General features: G+C 41.6%; 2 protein-coding genes across 2 annotated transcripts; both read left to right on the forward strand.

The window, feature by feature from the left end:
• Positions 1 to 2,874: 2,874 nt before the first annotated feature.
• On the forward strand, positions 2,875 to 3,821 carry LOC138591780 (antimicrobial peptide NK-lysin-like). The gene is made up of 4 exons (XM_069662469.1): positions 2,875 to 3,028; positions 3,105 to 3,178; positions 3,292 to 3,384; positions 3,527 to 3,821. The coding sequence occupies exons 1-4, from the start codon at positions 2,983 to 2,985 to the stop codon at positions 3,716 to 3,718; spliced, it is 405 nt and encodes a 134-aa protein (XP_069518570.1). The 5' UTR covers positions 2,875 to 2,982; the 3' UTR covers positions 3,719 to 3,821.
• Positions 3,822 to 7,379: 3,558 nt separating this feature from the next.
• On the forward strand, positions 7,380 to 8,221 carry LOC138590747 (antimicrobial peptide NK-lysin). Its single transcript, XM_069661103.1, has 4 exons — positions 7,380 to 7,438; positions 7,511 to 7,608; positions 7,754 to 7,837; positions 7,957 to 8,221. The coding sequence occupies exons 1-4, from the start codon at positions 7,396 to 7,398 to the stop codon at positions 8,116 to 8,118; spliced, it is 387 nt and encodes a 128-aa protein (XP_069517204.1). The 5' UTR covers positions 7,380 to 7,395; the 3' UTR covers positions 8,119 to 8,221.
• The last annotated feature ends 8,372 nt before the right edge of the window (positions 8,222 to 16,593 follow it).

Genomic DNA, 16,593 nt, shown 5'->3' on the forward strand with positions numbered 1-16,593 from the left:
TTGTGTGAAGTCTTCAATGCATAGATGTTTGTTTCCAGACAAGAAACTACAGAGGTCTGTGTTTGAACATTTAATCTACTGACGTTTCTGTTTTTTTTACAGAAAAGTCTAGAGGCACTATAATGCTGCTCCTGCTGGGCCAGAGGGGGTGTCGGTCGAGACACCGACGGAGAGCCAGGAGGGGAGTCCTCCTGCTGGACCAGAGGAGCCATCTTGATCCGGGGAGCAGGAGTCAGCCGGGGAGCCGACTGGACCCGGGGAGCAGGGGTCGGCCGGGGAGCCGACTGGACCCGGGGAGCAGGGGTCGGCCGGGGAGCCGACTGGACCCGGGGTGCAGGGGTCGGCAGGGGAGCCGACTGGACCCGGGGAGCAGGAGTCGGCCTCGGAGCCGACCAGAACACAGGAGCAGGAGTCGGCAGAGACTCCGACCAGGACACAGGAGCAGGAGTCGGCAGAGCCTCCGACCGGAACACAGGTGCATGAGTCGGCAGAGCCTCCGACCGGAACACAGGGGCAGGAGTCGGCAGGACCTCCGATCGGAACACAGGGGCAGGAGTCGGCAGGACCTCCGACTGGAACACAGGGACAGGACTCGGCAGGACCTCCGACCAAAACACAGGAGCCGGCAGGACCTCCGACAGGAACACAGGGGCAGGAGTTTCTGGGGAGCTAGGCAGTGGAGGCTCTGGGGCTCTGGGCTGGGGAGAGGGGCGAGGAAAACGAGAGCCACAATGGCCACGTCTTTTCCTGGTGCCTCCGCGGGAGCCAGGAAAACTGGCCAAGCGAGTCCCATTCCAAGGAGACTGTTCAAAATCATATTCCCCTCTCATTGCTCTAAAAATGTTCTGAAAATAAGTAATTTTTGCAAAACAATCCAAATCCTCAAAGTCTGCTGGATCCATGTTGGGCCTGTTCATTCTGTCACGGTTACGAGTTAAACAAAATGGTGAGGACCCAGATGCAGACTGAAATAATGGATTTAATAAACAAAAGGCAAAAATCAAACAAAATCTAACTCCAACAAAAGACAAAAAGGAAAATCAAAAGGCACAGCAATAAACTCAAACAAAACCAAGAACAGGTAATCCAAGAGACACGAGGAAATCACGGCACGAAGACAATCCAGAGTAAGGTCATGGACAAAGACTAACACACGATGGATGACAATGAACAGGCAACAAGACAGGGGAGCACAAAGACTAAATAAACTTAGGAGGTGAGGCTAATCAGACACAGGTGAGACAATCAAGGGGCAGGTGAAAACAATCAGGGCAGGGCACAGAATCAAACAGGCGGGAAAACACACAAAGGCAGGAAGTGGACCAACACGAGAGACAAGGTGACAAAGTAAAACAGGAAATGATCTAATCAAAGAGACACAAGTGAAATACTTAACTAAACAAGACTAAACACTGACAAGAACACAGAATAAACTAAATACAAAACTAAACGATGAAAACTCATGACAAGGGACAAAGTGACAAGGTAAATCAAGAAATAATAACTGAACACCGAAATACAAGACAAAAACATAACTAAACTAGAATGACTCATGACAGTTGCCTGGTCCCCAAGTGGCAACATCTCCAGTTTTTAACATGTCTTTAAACAATACAGTACATTTTAAATGTTCACAATGTTGTTTTGTGGTTTACACTGTTAATATGCAGGACGTTACAGCAGGATTATCAATATAGAATATATTTAATAAAGATGCTGTCTCTATCCGTTGTTTCACAATGTAATATGACAGGTTGGATGAATTTTTACAAGTTCATCACTGGTAAAACTTAGGATTGTCTGAAGGCCTCATATTCGTACTACTATTACTACTGGAAGAGTAAAAAAAAAAAAAAAAGCATCTGGCAGCAAGTTCGTGTGTGAGAGAGTTTACACATGAACTGTGAGTGTTAAATGTGGTTTGAGCTAGTGTGAAACAGGAAGGAGGCAGCTGCCCTGTTGTTGGTGGTGTCTGCTCAACTCTACACAGTTTAACGTGTGAAAAAAACCTGAAAATACAGGGGTTCATATTCTTGTAAAACTCCACGTGAGAAAACAAGATGATTCCTGATAGATACTAATTCATAGTTAACTAAAGTGCAACTGTTTAGTGCAACCAGAATTGTTCAAAGTGCATTTTCCATTCAAGCACATCCGGGCGTTGTAACAATTAAAACTGTGCTCCAAAAGTGAGGTGTGGCTACAGTCGGGGGTTTTTTGCAGATGAAGCACTTCTTTAGGTGGAGTGATGCTGAATTTGTGCTTTTGTCGAGGTGTTGGTACTTTAAAATAGCCGTGGACTGTATGTAAGAGAGGACGAAGCCAACGAGAAGTAATCTATTAGTTTGTATAAGGCTCTTTTTTGTTATTTTCTCTGTCCCTATCTTATTTTCTGGAGCCAGAAGTGTTTTTTCTGCATCACACTTCCCTTTGTGTCCACATTGAACACAAAAAGTGACATTAAGATACAAGAGTTCTGCAAGGGGACCAGATAAAGAGATCTGAGTGATTATTATGGCCCTTTTGATCTCAGATTAACACAGGAAATAAGAAGAACCAACCTTTTGTTTGCTTGCAAGTTGCGTTCTTGAGATAAATGCATTAAAAAAAAACATTGCAAGCACGGCTGCTCTCGTGAGGCCCAGAATCTGGCCCAATGCATGTACAAAAACAACCTCATGTGCACCTCATTCTGCCTTACTAAAACATGATTCTCTTTCCAACAGAAGACAAAGATTAGAGACTATTTTTTTAATTCACTCGTGCAAACATCTTTTCATAGGAGTATCATTGTCAGCTAACTCTACATTGATCAGGATTTGTGTGATATGTACATGTATTAGATCACGTATACTAAGGGGTGTGAAGTGCCAAACTTGTGGTAAATGAAGTGTTGGTGGAGGAAAAAAAATTGCAGACGCTTTAAAACGGCATGAAGAAACCGAGACGGAGCAGCTGAAGGCAGCGAAAACATAAAGAAGGATGATGAGTCCTGCTTTCAACATCGCTCTGCTCCTGCTCTCTGCAGGTAAGAAAGTAACATTATTCCCCTCTTGTTCCCAGTAAAACAAAAGTATTTTTGTAACGCGTATATATTTTTTCAGCTGTTGTTAAGTCTCTGGAATATGAGGAGGATTTAGAGTTGAAACAGGAAGCAGAAGACCGTCATGCAGAAAAGGTGAGACAATATGAAGCCCACACAAACACCCCGATGATGCTTTCATTCATAAACGTTTGAGTTATTTTATCTGAAGAAAGAAAAATCTTTATAACAAAACTTTTCTTCATTAGATGTTGCAAGATGAAGGTTTGCAAGATCTGTGTGGCGGCTGTAAGTCACTCGTCACCAAACTAAAGAAGAAGATGGGCGATAAGGCCTCAAAGGTAACAAACACAACATATAAGGCAGTATCAAGTTAAGAGACCCTTCACGGATGCATAAGCAAACAAAGACATACTAGTATTTAATTTTTTATAATGTCAAATTGAATGTAAAAACAAGCTCCACCTATCTTTTACTTTGAAGGCTAAAGTTGCAAAGCTGTTGGACAAAGTGTGCAGCAAACAGAAGGATGAACTGCTGGAGGCCGCCTGCAAGAAGATCACAGGAGAGGTCAAAGACAAGCTGTGCGAGGCGGTGGCCAACGGTGACGACCCCAAAGCTGTGTGCAAACAAGTGAAACTCTGCAAGAAGAAGAAACCACCTCCACGTCTGTAGACTGCAGCCTGCATGTGATGTTTTATCTGACGGTGAAATGATTCATGATGATCAGAACTTTTGTAAGTTCACTTTACAATAAAGATGGTTTTTTTGGCTTTTATTTAAATGTCCACAGACTCCTTATTATCTCACCTCCTTCCATGACAACATGTTTCTTCAAAGTCAATTAAAGTCTGTTTTACTTTAGGCTAATGCTAATGCTAATGCTGGGACATTTCTATGAGCTATCAAGGTTTGGGAATAAGTCCAGTCCATCTGGGGCTGAGGTCAGGGTGGTCCCTCCTGTCTGCATGAATTTTATTTTATTGTACAGCACTGTATGACCACTTTGAACGTTACATTCAATTTGAAATGTGTTTTTTTATTAGAAATGTTAAGACAATCTCTCTGGACAAAATGTGTTTATGCATTGTTTAATCCACCATAAAGTAAATAAGAGCCAAAGATTTAATCTATCTACTATAAGTAGACTAGTGGGAAAGTTCACACTGCATTTAGTGCATGCAGGACCCACAGCAGTGTTTCACATGGGTCTTCTTAAACCATATTATATCATAATATGAAGCAGACACTTTTTCCAGTCCATGAAAAGTAGACATGTTGACACAAGCTAGTAGTTCAGTCGCCGTAAAGGTGTAATCTCGAAGATCTCAGTTTTGTTCTCTTTGGCGATAAACAGTGTTTGCGGGAGCACACTTCCCAGATATCTAGACAGTGTCGCATGTGTGACGTCCACGGTTGGCTCCGGTTGTAGCCCTTGATTTTCCTCGCTGACGGTCGCTTTCCTTTCCGTTTGCCTTCATCTGAGCGTCGAATTTGTTTCTTTTTTTTTGTATCTGTAGTCATCGATCTTTTTTTTGTTTGTTCGGCCATAGTAGATTACTGTTTACTCGCAACACTTGCAGAGACCAGAAAAGCAGCCGCTTAGCTCTGCCTACCCTCTCTGTCAGACCGACCAATGCTGGTTGATGGAGAACGTGTCACTAACTGGCCGTCACTTGTGATTTTTTCTGCGAATGTCGCCCGAGGCCCCCAGTCTGTAATAATACTATATACTGCAAATGCAAAAGCTTTCATCAGTGGGCCATAGGCTCAATCACCATTGTGTAACCTCATTCGGTGATAGATAGTGACTCAACAGACATTTATTTAAATTAAAATCTCAGAGATTCTTACTTTAAAGCTGGATAAATGTTGTCTTATTAGCAAACACAATAATAAGCCAAATCAATTTGGGATCATGGCATCTGTGAAAATGTGCCAACTGCAGATATCACAGATATGTAGTCTAGGGTATATTAGTCAATAAACTGGTGGTTCCCAAATCTAGGGGCAATGCTGTAGCGAGTGGGACTTTTGTTCCAAAACACTTACACCCTACCTTTTATTTTTGTTTATAAAAAAGTATCAAAGCACAAGTTAGAGAAAAGCTCAAAACCACACTTTGATTTTAGATGATATTTGTGTTTATAGTAATCTAGGCAAGACATCAGTTGTAGTGCCTTTGCATCTTGCGGTTAAAGTACACTTTTACTTGGGCAATGACAATTTAAAAGTCATGCCTTTGACCTCTGGTGTCCCTCAAGGTTCAATTATCTGCCAGTTTATTTTCAACCTGTACAGGCTTCCACCATGCAGGCCATATCCTTTAAACAACAACCTTGCTTCATCGTTATGCTGAAAATGCACTGTCGAAATAAACCTCAGGATGAATCAATAATCTTTCAGTTGAACAAAGAAAAACAGAAGTTATTTTATTGACATTGGCAAACAGCACAGAGCTTAAAGAAGTTGACTAATTGGGGATTTTTCTTTTGGTTTTTGTAAGTTCTCTTGTGGTTAATTTTCAAATAGGTTGCACGTGCCTGGTAATAATCTAAGGAAGTCCTATTAGAAGTTCATTTCAGTAGTACATTTTGCTGAAGCTAAATGCTGGTTCACCTTTTAGAGTTACCACTCCCCCTCCCAAGGAAATATCCCAACATATACGGGATGGATTGGACTTAATCTTTGTACAGGCCTTTGCAGTTTGCAGACTAGTTTCCCTGAATTCACCTTCAGCCTGACATGTGGGACAGTTTGTGTTTGTGGTGACTTACAATGAAACAAAAGCAAAACATCAAACAGAAAGTGTGAAGTGTGTGTGTCAGAGCAAAGATCTTAATACGCCTCTCTGATAAACCCTTTAGATCTTTCTTCAGTAACTGGTACTGTTTTTATCAATGAGGGTACTAGGTGTGTAAGTAGTAACATATTCAATAGTGTCATCTATCTGTCTCTAACATACTTCCCTTAGCCAAAGTCTGTTCACAACGTGACCCAGACAGACTTCACCAGGTCAGGCTACTTTTTGCTGTTATTTCTAAGTGAGGGAGTAAAGCCCAAAAAGTTACATGCAACAGAAATATATGTTGCAGAAAGTCATTGGTAATTTTATAATAAGATTGAAGCATATGGCAAACAGTTGTCATCATTAATATTGTGGAAATGTCTTGTTTTGGTAGACTATGGATTAAGGTTGTAAATATCTGTTGAGGACATCTCTGGGGCGTGGAGAACTGACTGACGCAAAAGAGAAAACCCCCACGAAGAAAAAGAGAAGAATAAGATCAGAGGATGGGTACACCTAACATCCTTCCTCCTGAAACCCCTACCCCCTCCTCCCCCACCATTAACCACTTCCCCTTACCCCTCCTGCTTAGGTCAAAACTGAAAGATCTCAATAACCATTGGATGGAGAGAGAACAAGTGCAGACACACTGTGTAGTCCACTCAGGTTGAACTTTCACATCTTTGGTGACCTCTTGAATTTTAACCTAGTGCTAAAATGTAGTTATGTCAACTACTTTCGTTTAAGACGGGCTGCATGGTGGTGCAGTGGTTAGTGCTGTCACCTCACAGCTAGAAGGTTCCATGTTTGGATGAAGTGGGCCTTTCTGGGTGGAGTTTGCAGGTTCTCCCCGTGCATGCATGGGTTCTCTCCGGGTTCCTCCCACAGTTGAAAGATGTTTGGTTAATTGGTGATTCTGTTGCCCCGCTGGTGTGAGTGTGAGCATGAATGATGCGTCAGCCCTGTGATTGATTGGCGATCAGTCCAGGGTGTACCCCGCCTCTCGCCCAATGACAGCTGGGATAGGCTCCAGCCCCCCTGCGACCCCGCACAGGATAAGCAGTATAGATAATGGATGGATGGACTTTTGTTTCAGATTTTTTTTTTACAGACTAAATACTAGAAAAATATTGAGACCTGAATCAGCCTCTGCTGTAGTTTGTGTTTAATGATAATAACCAAGTGATGAAGTTATTCTGATACCAATACCTAGTGATATCAAGCTCTTTTAAAAGCAGAGATTTACAAACTACATATCACTGGAAGAAGTTGGCAACAACAAAGCTTCACTCTGAAGAAATCAAGTTTGTGGACCCAAAAGAAACAAATAAGTACATGGAGATTAAATAACAAACAAACAAGTTGAAGGTTCAAATAAACACGACCAAAGAAAGTTGCCTTAAAAGAATAGATTATAAATATACTGCATATTTAGTGAACAGTTATGCAAGCGCCACTTCACTTTTGCAATTTAGGAAAAAAAAGCAGAAGTCATAAAAAAGCATAAAAAGCCACAGACGGAGAAGTGAGATCAGCTTAGGTGAAAGAGCATCCAAGAACCACCATGAACATCATCATCAGCATCACTCTCCTCCTGCTCTCCACAGGTAAGAAGCAACATCTTTCTCCCCATTTCTACTTAAACTTTACGTTTTTTCTGAGACATATTTTTATTTCAGCTGCTGTGAAGTCATGTGCGCCTCTGGAGTTCCAAACCGAAGAGGAGGATGATTTCACACCTCAAGTAAAAGAGAATGCAGACGACCGCATGGAGGAGGTGAGAAGCTGTGACACACGTAGCTAAGTTAAACTTCAGTCCTCTTTTTATATCTTTACATGCTGTGTCAGTATACTTCTACCTGATCGACTCATCAGAGCTGATGTTTTCATTCTAACACTCTTAATGTCTTTTACCTACGCAGCGTGGACCATTTCCTTTTGCTTGTCAAGCCTGTCGGAGCGTCGTGGAAAAAGTGAGGAAGGAGCTGGGCCGGGACAGTTCAAGGGTATGAATACAAAATAAATATATGTATAAATATGTAAAGATGTTTGGTCACTGAATTAGACAGAAATGTGTCCATTGTGTGTGCTTCTTGTCAAATGTTTCATTTGTGATTACTTGTAGCGAAATGTTGAGCGGGTGCTGGACAAGGCCTGCAGAAAAGTGGGAAGACTCCTCAGATCTGCCTGCAAGTCGATCCTCAGACGGTTCAAAAACCAACTGGTTGATGCCATCATTAACGGCGGGTCTCCAAGATCAGTCTGTTCTCAGGCGAGACTCTGCTAATAATCCACCTGTCTCTGATTCACACTGAAGAGTAGCAGCAATGTTCCTGCTTGTCCTGTGTGCATATTGTCTTGTTTTTGATTCTGCAATAAAGCTTTTCCGAAATGGGTGCATTTTCAAATGCAGTGGTGCAATTCTTGTCATTTTGTTACGGGATGGTGAGACTGTCATAAGCCTCATTGTAACTTGTTTGGGTTAAAGTGCAAATGGACATATTGTTAAGTTAAACTACTGACATAAAGAAAAGCATCACTACTCTGGTGATGGTCTCCAGTGTTTGAAGACTGGGTCTATTTAACTTCCTACTCAAACTGTAGCCTAACCTCAAACCTACAAAATATTAACAATGACTATATGTACTTTTATTTCCCTTTCTTATTCAACAAACAAAATAAAGTGTAAATTAATATCAGTTAAAGGACAGAAACATGGTTTCTTGTCATCACGGTGAGCCTAATGAGGCTATTTCCTGTGTGAAAGAAACTTCTACAAGGCGGCAAATAGTCTGACACAAAACCCAGATTGCAAAACCACAAACTGTTGTATTTACTGATCAGTTTATGTACGTTGTAAAAAAAAATATACGTATATAAGCTAACGAGGGGCTTAATTGTAGTACATTTGGCTGGAGTCATGCTAGCTCTTCCTCTCTTTCTTAAGCTAACGGGCTGCTAGCTGTAGCTAGTACACCACAGACATGAGACTAATCTTCTCAAATCTTTCTCACATCGTTCACTTGCTGTTTCCTGTGTGATAATCTTTGAAGCTAACAAAATTCTATCTTAAGGCTACATAAAGCTTTTAATATCAAACGATTTTAGCTTTTTGCTCCTTTCAAATCCAAATTAGCTTTCAGCTAAAAGAAGCTAAGCAAGCTCTTCCCTATTTGAGGGCTACACAAATGAACTGCCAAGTGATATTTGTTTTAATGTGAATTATAAATAAAGATATTTTATCGATGCACGTGTTGTTCATATCAGACTTGTTGCCAATATTCAGATAGTGAAGTTTTGTGTGTGACTGTGGCTCCAGCAAAACATGTCCCTTCATGCTAGGTGGTGAGTGTAGTGACTGGAAAACATGACACTGAGAACAGGTGAGTAGTGTGAAGAAAGAAGGTCTTGTATTACTTGAACCCCACACAACCACCTGAGAGTTTCAATTCCGTGATGAGCTAGAAGGTTCCTGGTTTGGATGAAGTGGGCCTTTCTGGGTGGAGTTTGCATGTTCTCCCCGTGCATGCATGGGTTGTCTCCGGGTGCTTCGGCTTCCTCCCACAGTTCAAAGATGTTTGGTTAATTGGTGACTCTATTGCCCCGCTGGTGTGAGTGTGAGCGTGAATGATGTGTCAGCCCTGTCATTGACTGGCGATCAGTCCAGGGTGTACCACGCCTCTTGCCCAATGACAGCTGGGATAGGCTCCAGACCCCCTGCAACCCCACACAGGATAACCAGTATAGATCATGGATGGATGGACTTTTGTTTCAGATTAAATACTAGAATACTTAGTAGGACTGGTTGTTAAAATCCCTGGAATATCAGCACATCAGTTGAAATGGTTGAAGATGTCATCTTGGGTGGGGTTGAGTTGGGTGATGACCACATGGCGCCACCAATACGACACATCATCAGTTGTGCACCCCGTTCTCATTAGGTGTTTCTGCCTTTTATCACAATACACCCTCGCCCGAGGCTGGCCCACGACAGGCTGATCAGACCTGGGTGTGTGCCGCACTGGAGGCTCCATGTGGTCATTTGGCAGCCCATACTGTCTCCTTCCTCTTTAGCCACAGCCAGTGGCTGCTTTTTTCGGCGACACTGGCGAGCTCTTTGATGGTCCTCCATTGGGCCTGCCCTCTGATTCCCACCTCCTCAGTAACCTTGTGGTGGAACTGGCTACAAAGCCCCTGCTGCCCACCTCCACTGGCCACACCTTTACGTTCCAGCCTCGGTCCTCTGCTTCAGCTGCCAGGTTGGCATACCACAGCTTTTTCCTCTCGAATGCTTCATCGATGGCTTTCTCCCAAGGGACTGTCAGCTCGACGATGAAGACACGGCGGCAGGATTTGGACCAGAAAAGCAGATCTGGGCGCAGGTTGGTTGTTGCAATTTCGGATGGGAAGGTGAGCCTCTGGCTTAGATCTACTTGCATTTCCCAATCCTGGGCTGCATCCAGTAGGCATGAGTCTGATGGTGATGGATTGGACTGCCGTTTCTCCCCATCCCGCATTATGGATGTTAACCGTGGGAAGTTAGTCTGGGCTTTTGGAGGCATGGCATTGGTGGTTACCCTCTTGCTCTCAAGTTCAGCAGCCAAGCACTTCAGCACTTGATTGTGGCGCCAGGTGTATCTTCCTTGAGTTAGACTGTTCTTACAACCCACCAGGATGTGTTTGAGGGTTGCTGGTGCAGCACACTGGAGACAAGCTGGATCCTCTCCAAACCAGAGATGTAGGTTGGTTGGAGAGGGCAGGACATCATATGTGGCTCTGATGGTAAAGCTCAGCATGTTGGACTCCATGTTCCAAAGCTCGCTCCATGTGATCTTCCTTCTCTCCACACCATCCCACTTCATCCAGCGACCTTGCTTGGCTTGGGACACAGCTGTGGCGCATCTGGCTGCTTCTTCCTGGTGGCGCACCTCCTCCACTACCAGCTGCCGGCGTTCAGATGGAGTAGATATAATGAGACCTGAATCAGCCTCTGCTGTAGTTTGTGTTTAATGATAATAACCAAATGATGAAGTTATTCTGATACCAATAATATATAGAGATTTACAAACTAGATATCACTGGAAGAAGTTGGCAACAACAAAGCTTCTCTCTGAAGAAATCAAGTTTGTGGACCCAAAAGAAACAAATATGGAGATTAAATAACAAACAAACGAGTAAATTAACGTTTTTAGCTCTTTTTTTCCGCTACTTTTAAAAGGTTAAAATGAAAACGACCGAAGAAAGTTGCCTTAAAAGAATAGATTATAAATCTACTGCTTATTCAGTGAACGGTTAAACAAGTGCCACTTCACTTTTGCAAGTTAGAGTACAGATGTGCGTTTGAGAAAAAAAAAAGCAGAAGTCATAAAAAAGCATAAAAAGCCTCAGACAGAGAAGTGAGATGAGCTTTGATGAAAGAGCATCCAAGAACCACCATGAACATCATCATCAGCATCACTCTCCTCCTGCTCTCCACAGGTAAGAAGCAACATCTTTCTCCCCATTTTTACTTAAACGTTAAGTTTTTTCTGAGACATATTTTTATTTCAGCTGCTGTGAAGTCATGTCCGCCTCTGGAGTTCCAAACCGAAGAGGAGGATGATTTCACACCTCAAGTAAAAGAGAATGCAGACCACCGCATGGAGGAGGTGAGAAGCTGTGACACACGTAGCTAAGTTAAACTTCAGTCCTCTTTTTGTATCTTTACATGCTGTGTCAGTATACTTCTACCTGATCGACTCATCAGAGCTGATGTTTTCATTCTAACACTCTTAATGTCTTTTACCTATGCAGCGTGGACCGTTTCCTTTGGCTTGTCAAGCCTGTCGGTACGTCGTGAAAAAAGTGAGGAAGGAGCTGGGCGGGGACAATTCAAGGGTATGAATACAAAATAAATATATGTATAAATATGTAAAGATGTTTGGTCACTGAATTAGACAAAAATGTGTCCATTGTGTGTGCTACTTGTCAAATGTTTCATTTGTGATTACTTGTAGGCAAAGGTTGAGCGGCTGCTGAACAAGGCCTGCAACAAAGTGGGAAGTTTCCTCAGATCTGCCTGCAGGTGGATCCTCAGACGGGTCAAAAACAAACTAATTAATGCCATTGTTAACGGCGGGTCTCCAAGATCAGTCTGTTCTCGGGCGAGACTCTGCTAATAATCCACCTGTCTCTGATTCACACTGAAGAGTAGCAGCAATGTTCCTGCTCGTCCTGTGTGCATATTGTCTTGTTTTTGATTCTGCAATAAAGCTTTTCCGAAACTGGTGCATTTTCAAATGCAGTGGAGCAATTCTTGTCATTTTGTTACGGGATGGTGAGACTGTCATAAGCCTCATTGTAACTTGTTTGGGTTAAAGTGCAAATGGACATATTGTTAAGTTAAACTACTGACATAAAGAAAAGCATCACTACTCTGGTGATGGTCTCCAGTGTTTGAAGACTGGGTCTATTTAACTTCCTACTCAAACTGTAGCCAAACCTAAAACCTACAAAATATTAACAATGACTATATGTACTTTTATTTCCCTTTCTTATTCAACAAACAAAATAAAGTGTAAATTAATATCAGTTAAAGGACAGAAACATGGTTTCTTGTCATCACGGTGAGCCTGATGAGGCTATTTCCTGTGTGAAAGAAACGTCAAGCGAAAGTCAGCAAATAGTCTGACACAAAACCCAGATGCAAAACCACAAACTGTTACTGATCAGTTTATGTATGTTGTAAAAAATATATACGTATTGTGGCATCACAAGGGAACATGTAGTGGAGGGCCGCTACATACCAGTACTGGATTGGCAGCAACTTCACAAAATGGCCTCTGCTGCACACAATACACCTCCCAGCATGCCTCATCCCTTAGATAGCTGTGGATGCTGAAGCCCACTAATTGAAGCTGGGCTGGAAGGTTTGAAGGAGGACAGAACAGGAATAGTGGAGGAGGAAAGAGCACATGATTATTGGAAGAAGCGACAAAGGCCTTGGGAGAAGAGCACTCGAAAGCAGGAAAGATGTTGGTGGAAAACGGACACTTTTTGTTGAACCTGTTGGGACTTTAGTTAAGTTAAGACATGCGTTTTTCTCCTCCGGGATGTTTTAAGCTTGTTTGAGGATTTTGATTTGGATGGCAGAAATAACCTCAGCTATTGTTTTACCCACACAAGCTGGAAAATAAAAACCCAGAACTTCTGTTTGAACCTGCATTGTTTGCCATCTCATTCTAACCTGCCCTAGTGACCTCTCATGATGTTACAGTACATAAAACTTTAATTCGAATTATAAATAAAGATATTTCATTGATACACGTGTTCTTCATATCAGACTTGTTGGCAATATTCAGATAGTGAAGTTTGTGTGTGTGACTGTGGCTCCAGCACAACATTTCCTTTCATGCTAGGTGGTGAGTGTAGTGACTGGAAAACGTGACACTGAGAACGGGTGAGTAGTGTGAAGAAAGAAGGTCTTGTATTACTTGAACCCCACAAAACCACCTGAGAGTTTCAGTTCTGTTATGCGCAGCTTGTTCAAACCAAAACAAGCCCCTGCAGGGGTTGGGTTTTTGTCTTTGAGGGGGCTTGCAAAGAGTGGTGCTGTGCAGCCCCTCACATGTGCATGTATAAAGGCTGTGTTATCATCGGAAGCAGACACACACACGCCAAGATCATCGCTCACTGCAGCAATGAATTCCTCTTCAGTCCTCTTTGTGTGCATTCTGGTGACATGTTCAGGTGCATTCTGATGTTTTCTGTTGAATGAAAATGTCTTTATTATGTATTTAAGTTTACTTTAACATGTTTTGTCTCTCGTCTCTTCACAGTGTGGACAGTCTACGGGGCAAGTTTGGAGGTCCAAACTGATGATCAGGAGCAGGTGGAAGTGGACTTATCTGTGGGTAACATGGTTACACTTAGGTTGCACTTTGATAGTCATTGTTCATCTTTAGATATTAGAAGAATATGAAAATGTTAGATACACAAAGTCATCTGCCTGTTTGCCTTGTGTCTGTAAATTATATGTGAAAGTTGCGCATTTAAAATACACCTGAAGTAAAATACAGACGCACATGTGCCTCGAGCTTCAAAGTAAAAGCACTGATTCTGCAGAAAAAATAGACCCTGCGACTCGCGTTACTTTATATTTCATTATTCGACCATTTATACGGACACAACAATGTGTAAGCGGCATGTTGTAGCAGGTAGCGTTGGAGCCAATTTTAATTACATTAGCTATATAAAGACGGGTGGTTTCCAACGTTGGGGTCAGGTTTCTCATGTGGTCAGAAGAGAAATCTGAGGTGTTGGGGGAAGATTTTTTCAATATCCACATCCCTAGCCGGCAGTTATTAAATTAATCCCCTTTGTATGTGTGAAGTAGCACAAAAGGTTAATACTTAAATAAAATAGTGATCAAAATAATACTTATGTACAGTGCTTGATTTGAGTAAATTTGTGATTGAGCAGTTCAGATTTCTGAAGTGACAAGAATCTGTATATAAGACACTGTTAATTGTCCTAATATGTGCTTCCAACTATATTATAATGCATTATAAACCATTCATTAGGTGTTTACATGCCACCTCTTTTACATTTTCCATCATATAAAGCATTATTTTTAGGACTCCTTTACTTAGTATCAAAACAATGTGTCACTTCTATCTGCAGCTTCCTGGTGTGTGCTGGGCGTGCAAGTGGGCCTTAAAAAAGGTGAAGAAAGCCGCTAGGCAGAACGACACTGTTGAGGTAAATTAAGACTCACAGACTGACAGCTCAGTGATTCTGAACGATCCAGTCGTTGCATTTTGAAGGAGCATTTAAGTCATTTTCCCTCTTACAGGCTCTGAAATCTAAGCTGCTGTCATGCTGCGATAAAATCGGCCTCTTAAAGTCTCTGTGCCAGAGATTCGTGAAGAAACACCTGGACGTGTTAATCGAGGAGCTCACCACCAGTGACGATGTGATGACCATCTGTGTCAACACTGGAGCCTGCAAGTGAGTCAAACCAGCCGGCCGTTACATAACAACACCTAAAATATGTCCTATTTTAATTATTCACAATGCAGCAGCTTGTTGGGGAGAAATTATGTGTCTTTCAACATGTTGAAAATTAACAGCAGACTCTTTTAGTGGTTGCTTAAGTACCATAATAACACTTTATGGTACTTTATACTTATTGTGCTTTTTACAAAAGGCAATAATAAACAGCTTTAACAGTTTCTCTAATTTGACTTGTTTTCTTTTCTCTCTTTAGACCGAAGATGCTGTTGGACCTGCACCTTTATCAACTCGAGAACGGTTCAATAACTGAAGATGATGAATATCCCTGATGAAAGAGAAACCAGAAGTGCTTGCGGTAGGGCATAGCATGAAAGGATCTCTTCAAAGCTTTCTTTTAGTCACTGCTTTCATATTGTGTTGCACTTTGCCTTCTACGTGAGCTCATTTCTGTTTCTGTATCTGTGCAGCGATATCAATAAACATTTGCATTTCAAATCTTATGAATATTCTTCTTTAGATTAGACATTAACTCTCCAATTTTTGTGATTATCTCAAAATGAAAGATTAAACGCACCTCTGAAGATTGAGACGATTCAGAGAGCAACAACTGGGCTTTGAAACATTTTCACAAACCATAAAAATGAACCAACAAAAAACTTTATAACGTCTGTTTGTCAAGTTACAAATAAAGCTTTAAAAAAAAACAGGACAGTATGCAAACTACTTTTCTAGGTCAGAGTGAGAAAAAAACAAGTGTGACTGCACAGCTGACATATCTCGTCTCCTGCTGAACCAAATCACACTTGAAAAACTTGTAATTTTTGGTGGTGGAGCTTCTCAGAGAACTATTTCTACACTTAAAATCAGCTTTTCCACAAGACAGCTGCAACTGACAAATGATAAAGATGATAAAAGGCCATATAAATTAGGCAGATGCTATTTGCTCCCAGGTACCCGTAGCTAACAGTGCTATTTGCACCCTGGCACACATTAGATACTGTATGTGTGTACTGTATGTATATTTTAATAAGTGTATAATAAAGTGCCTGAACTGAAATGTATATTTGCATCTGAGCGTAAATAGGCACTTAAGCTAAACAAACCAATGACTTCACTGATCTAGAAGTTTCAAGTTTATTGCTACAGCCTCTTTCTGTATGTGTGTGTACTAAAACACACAGAATACTATACCACTATTAGTTCTACCTATTATAAGTCAGTCAGTTTGCATGAACTTGGCAAAGGAGCACTATATTCTCCGGTATATTTTGTGTTTAATGTAACTGTTACCCTACCTTTGCTTTAGTGTCCTACTTTGGCGCCTTTAGTCGTGTAGGGAGGCACGTAGCATGAGCACGTCACTCACAGGGCCGGGTGTAAATAGCCGAATAGTTACCATGAGACTATTTTTTCCCGGGTGCAAATAGACACTTTTTTGAAGAATTACTAAACAGACACAAAGATAAGACAATTAAAAGGAGGACTAAAATACAGGTGTGTAAGTTAAACCTTAAAATGTATGAAAATAATTACCTGAGTTGATAATTAAAGTTGGAAAAAATAAAATAAATAAAATACACTTATGTAAAAGGATTAAATGAGAGGTTGAGAGGTTTAAAGTCAGATTTCTAAAATGTCCCAATGGTAAAAATGTGTTAACTTCAAGGAGTTGTAGATTGTTCCAGGAGTCAGGCGCACTATGACCAAAATCAGAACAAAAGCAGGCAGAACGTAATCCGCCTTAATGACATCCCAGCTCCCATCAGCG

This window comes from Semicossyphus pulcher, unplaced genomic scaffold, assembly GCF_022749685.1.
Source record: "Semicossyphus pulcher isolate SPU_LCO1_2020_fin unplaced genomic scaffold, fSemPul1.0.p SCAF_14, whole genome shotgun sequence".
NCBI lineage: Eukaryota > Metazoa > Chordata > Actinopteri > Labriformes > Labridae > Semicossyphus > Semicossyphus pulcher.

Coding starts and splice junctions, on each gene's coding strand:
- LOC138591780 (XM_069662469.1), top strand. CDS start 2,983: ATGATGAGTCCTGCTTTCAACATCGCTCTGCTCCTGCTCTCTGCAG. Junction 3,179..3,291: donor AAGACCGTCATGCAGAAAAG/GTGAGACAATAT, acceptor TTTCTTCATTAG/ATGTTGCAAGATGAAGGTTT. Junction 3,385..3,526: donor TGGGCGATAAGGCCTCAAAG/GTAACAAACACA, acceptor TTTACTTTGAAG/GCTAAAGTTGCAAAGCTGTT.
- LOC138590747 (XM_069661103.1), top strand. CDS start 7,396: ATGAACATCATCATCAGCATCACTCTCCTCCTGCTCTCCACAG. Junction 7,439..7,510: donor TCTCCTCCTGCTCTCCACAG/GTAAGAAGCAAC, acceptor TTTTTATTTCAG/CTGCTGTGAAGTCATGTGCG. Junction 7,838..7,956: donor TGGGCCGGGACAGTTCAAGG/GTATGAATACAA, acceptor GATTACTTGTAG/CGAAATGTTGAGCGGGTGCT.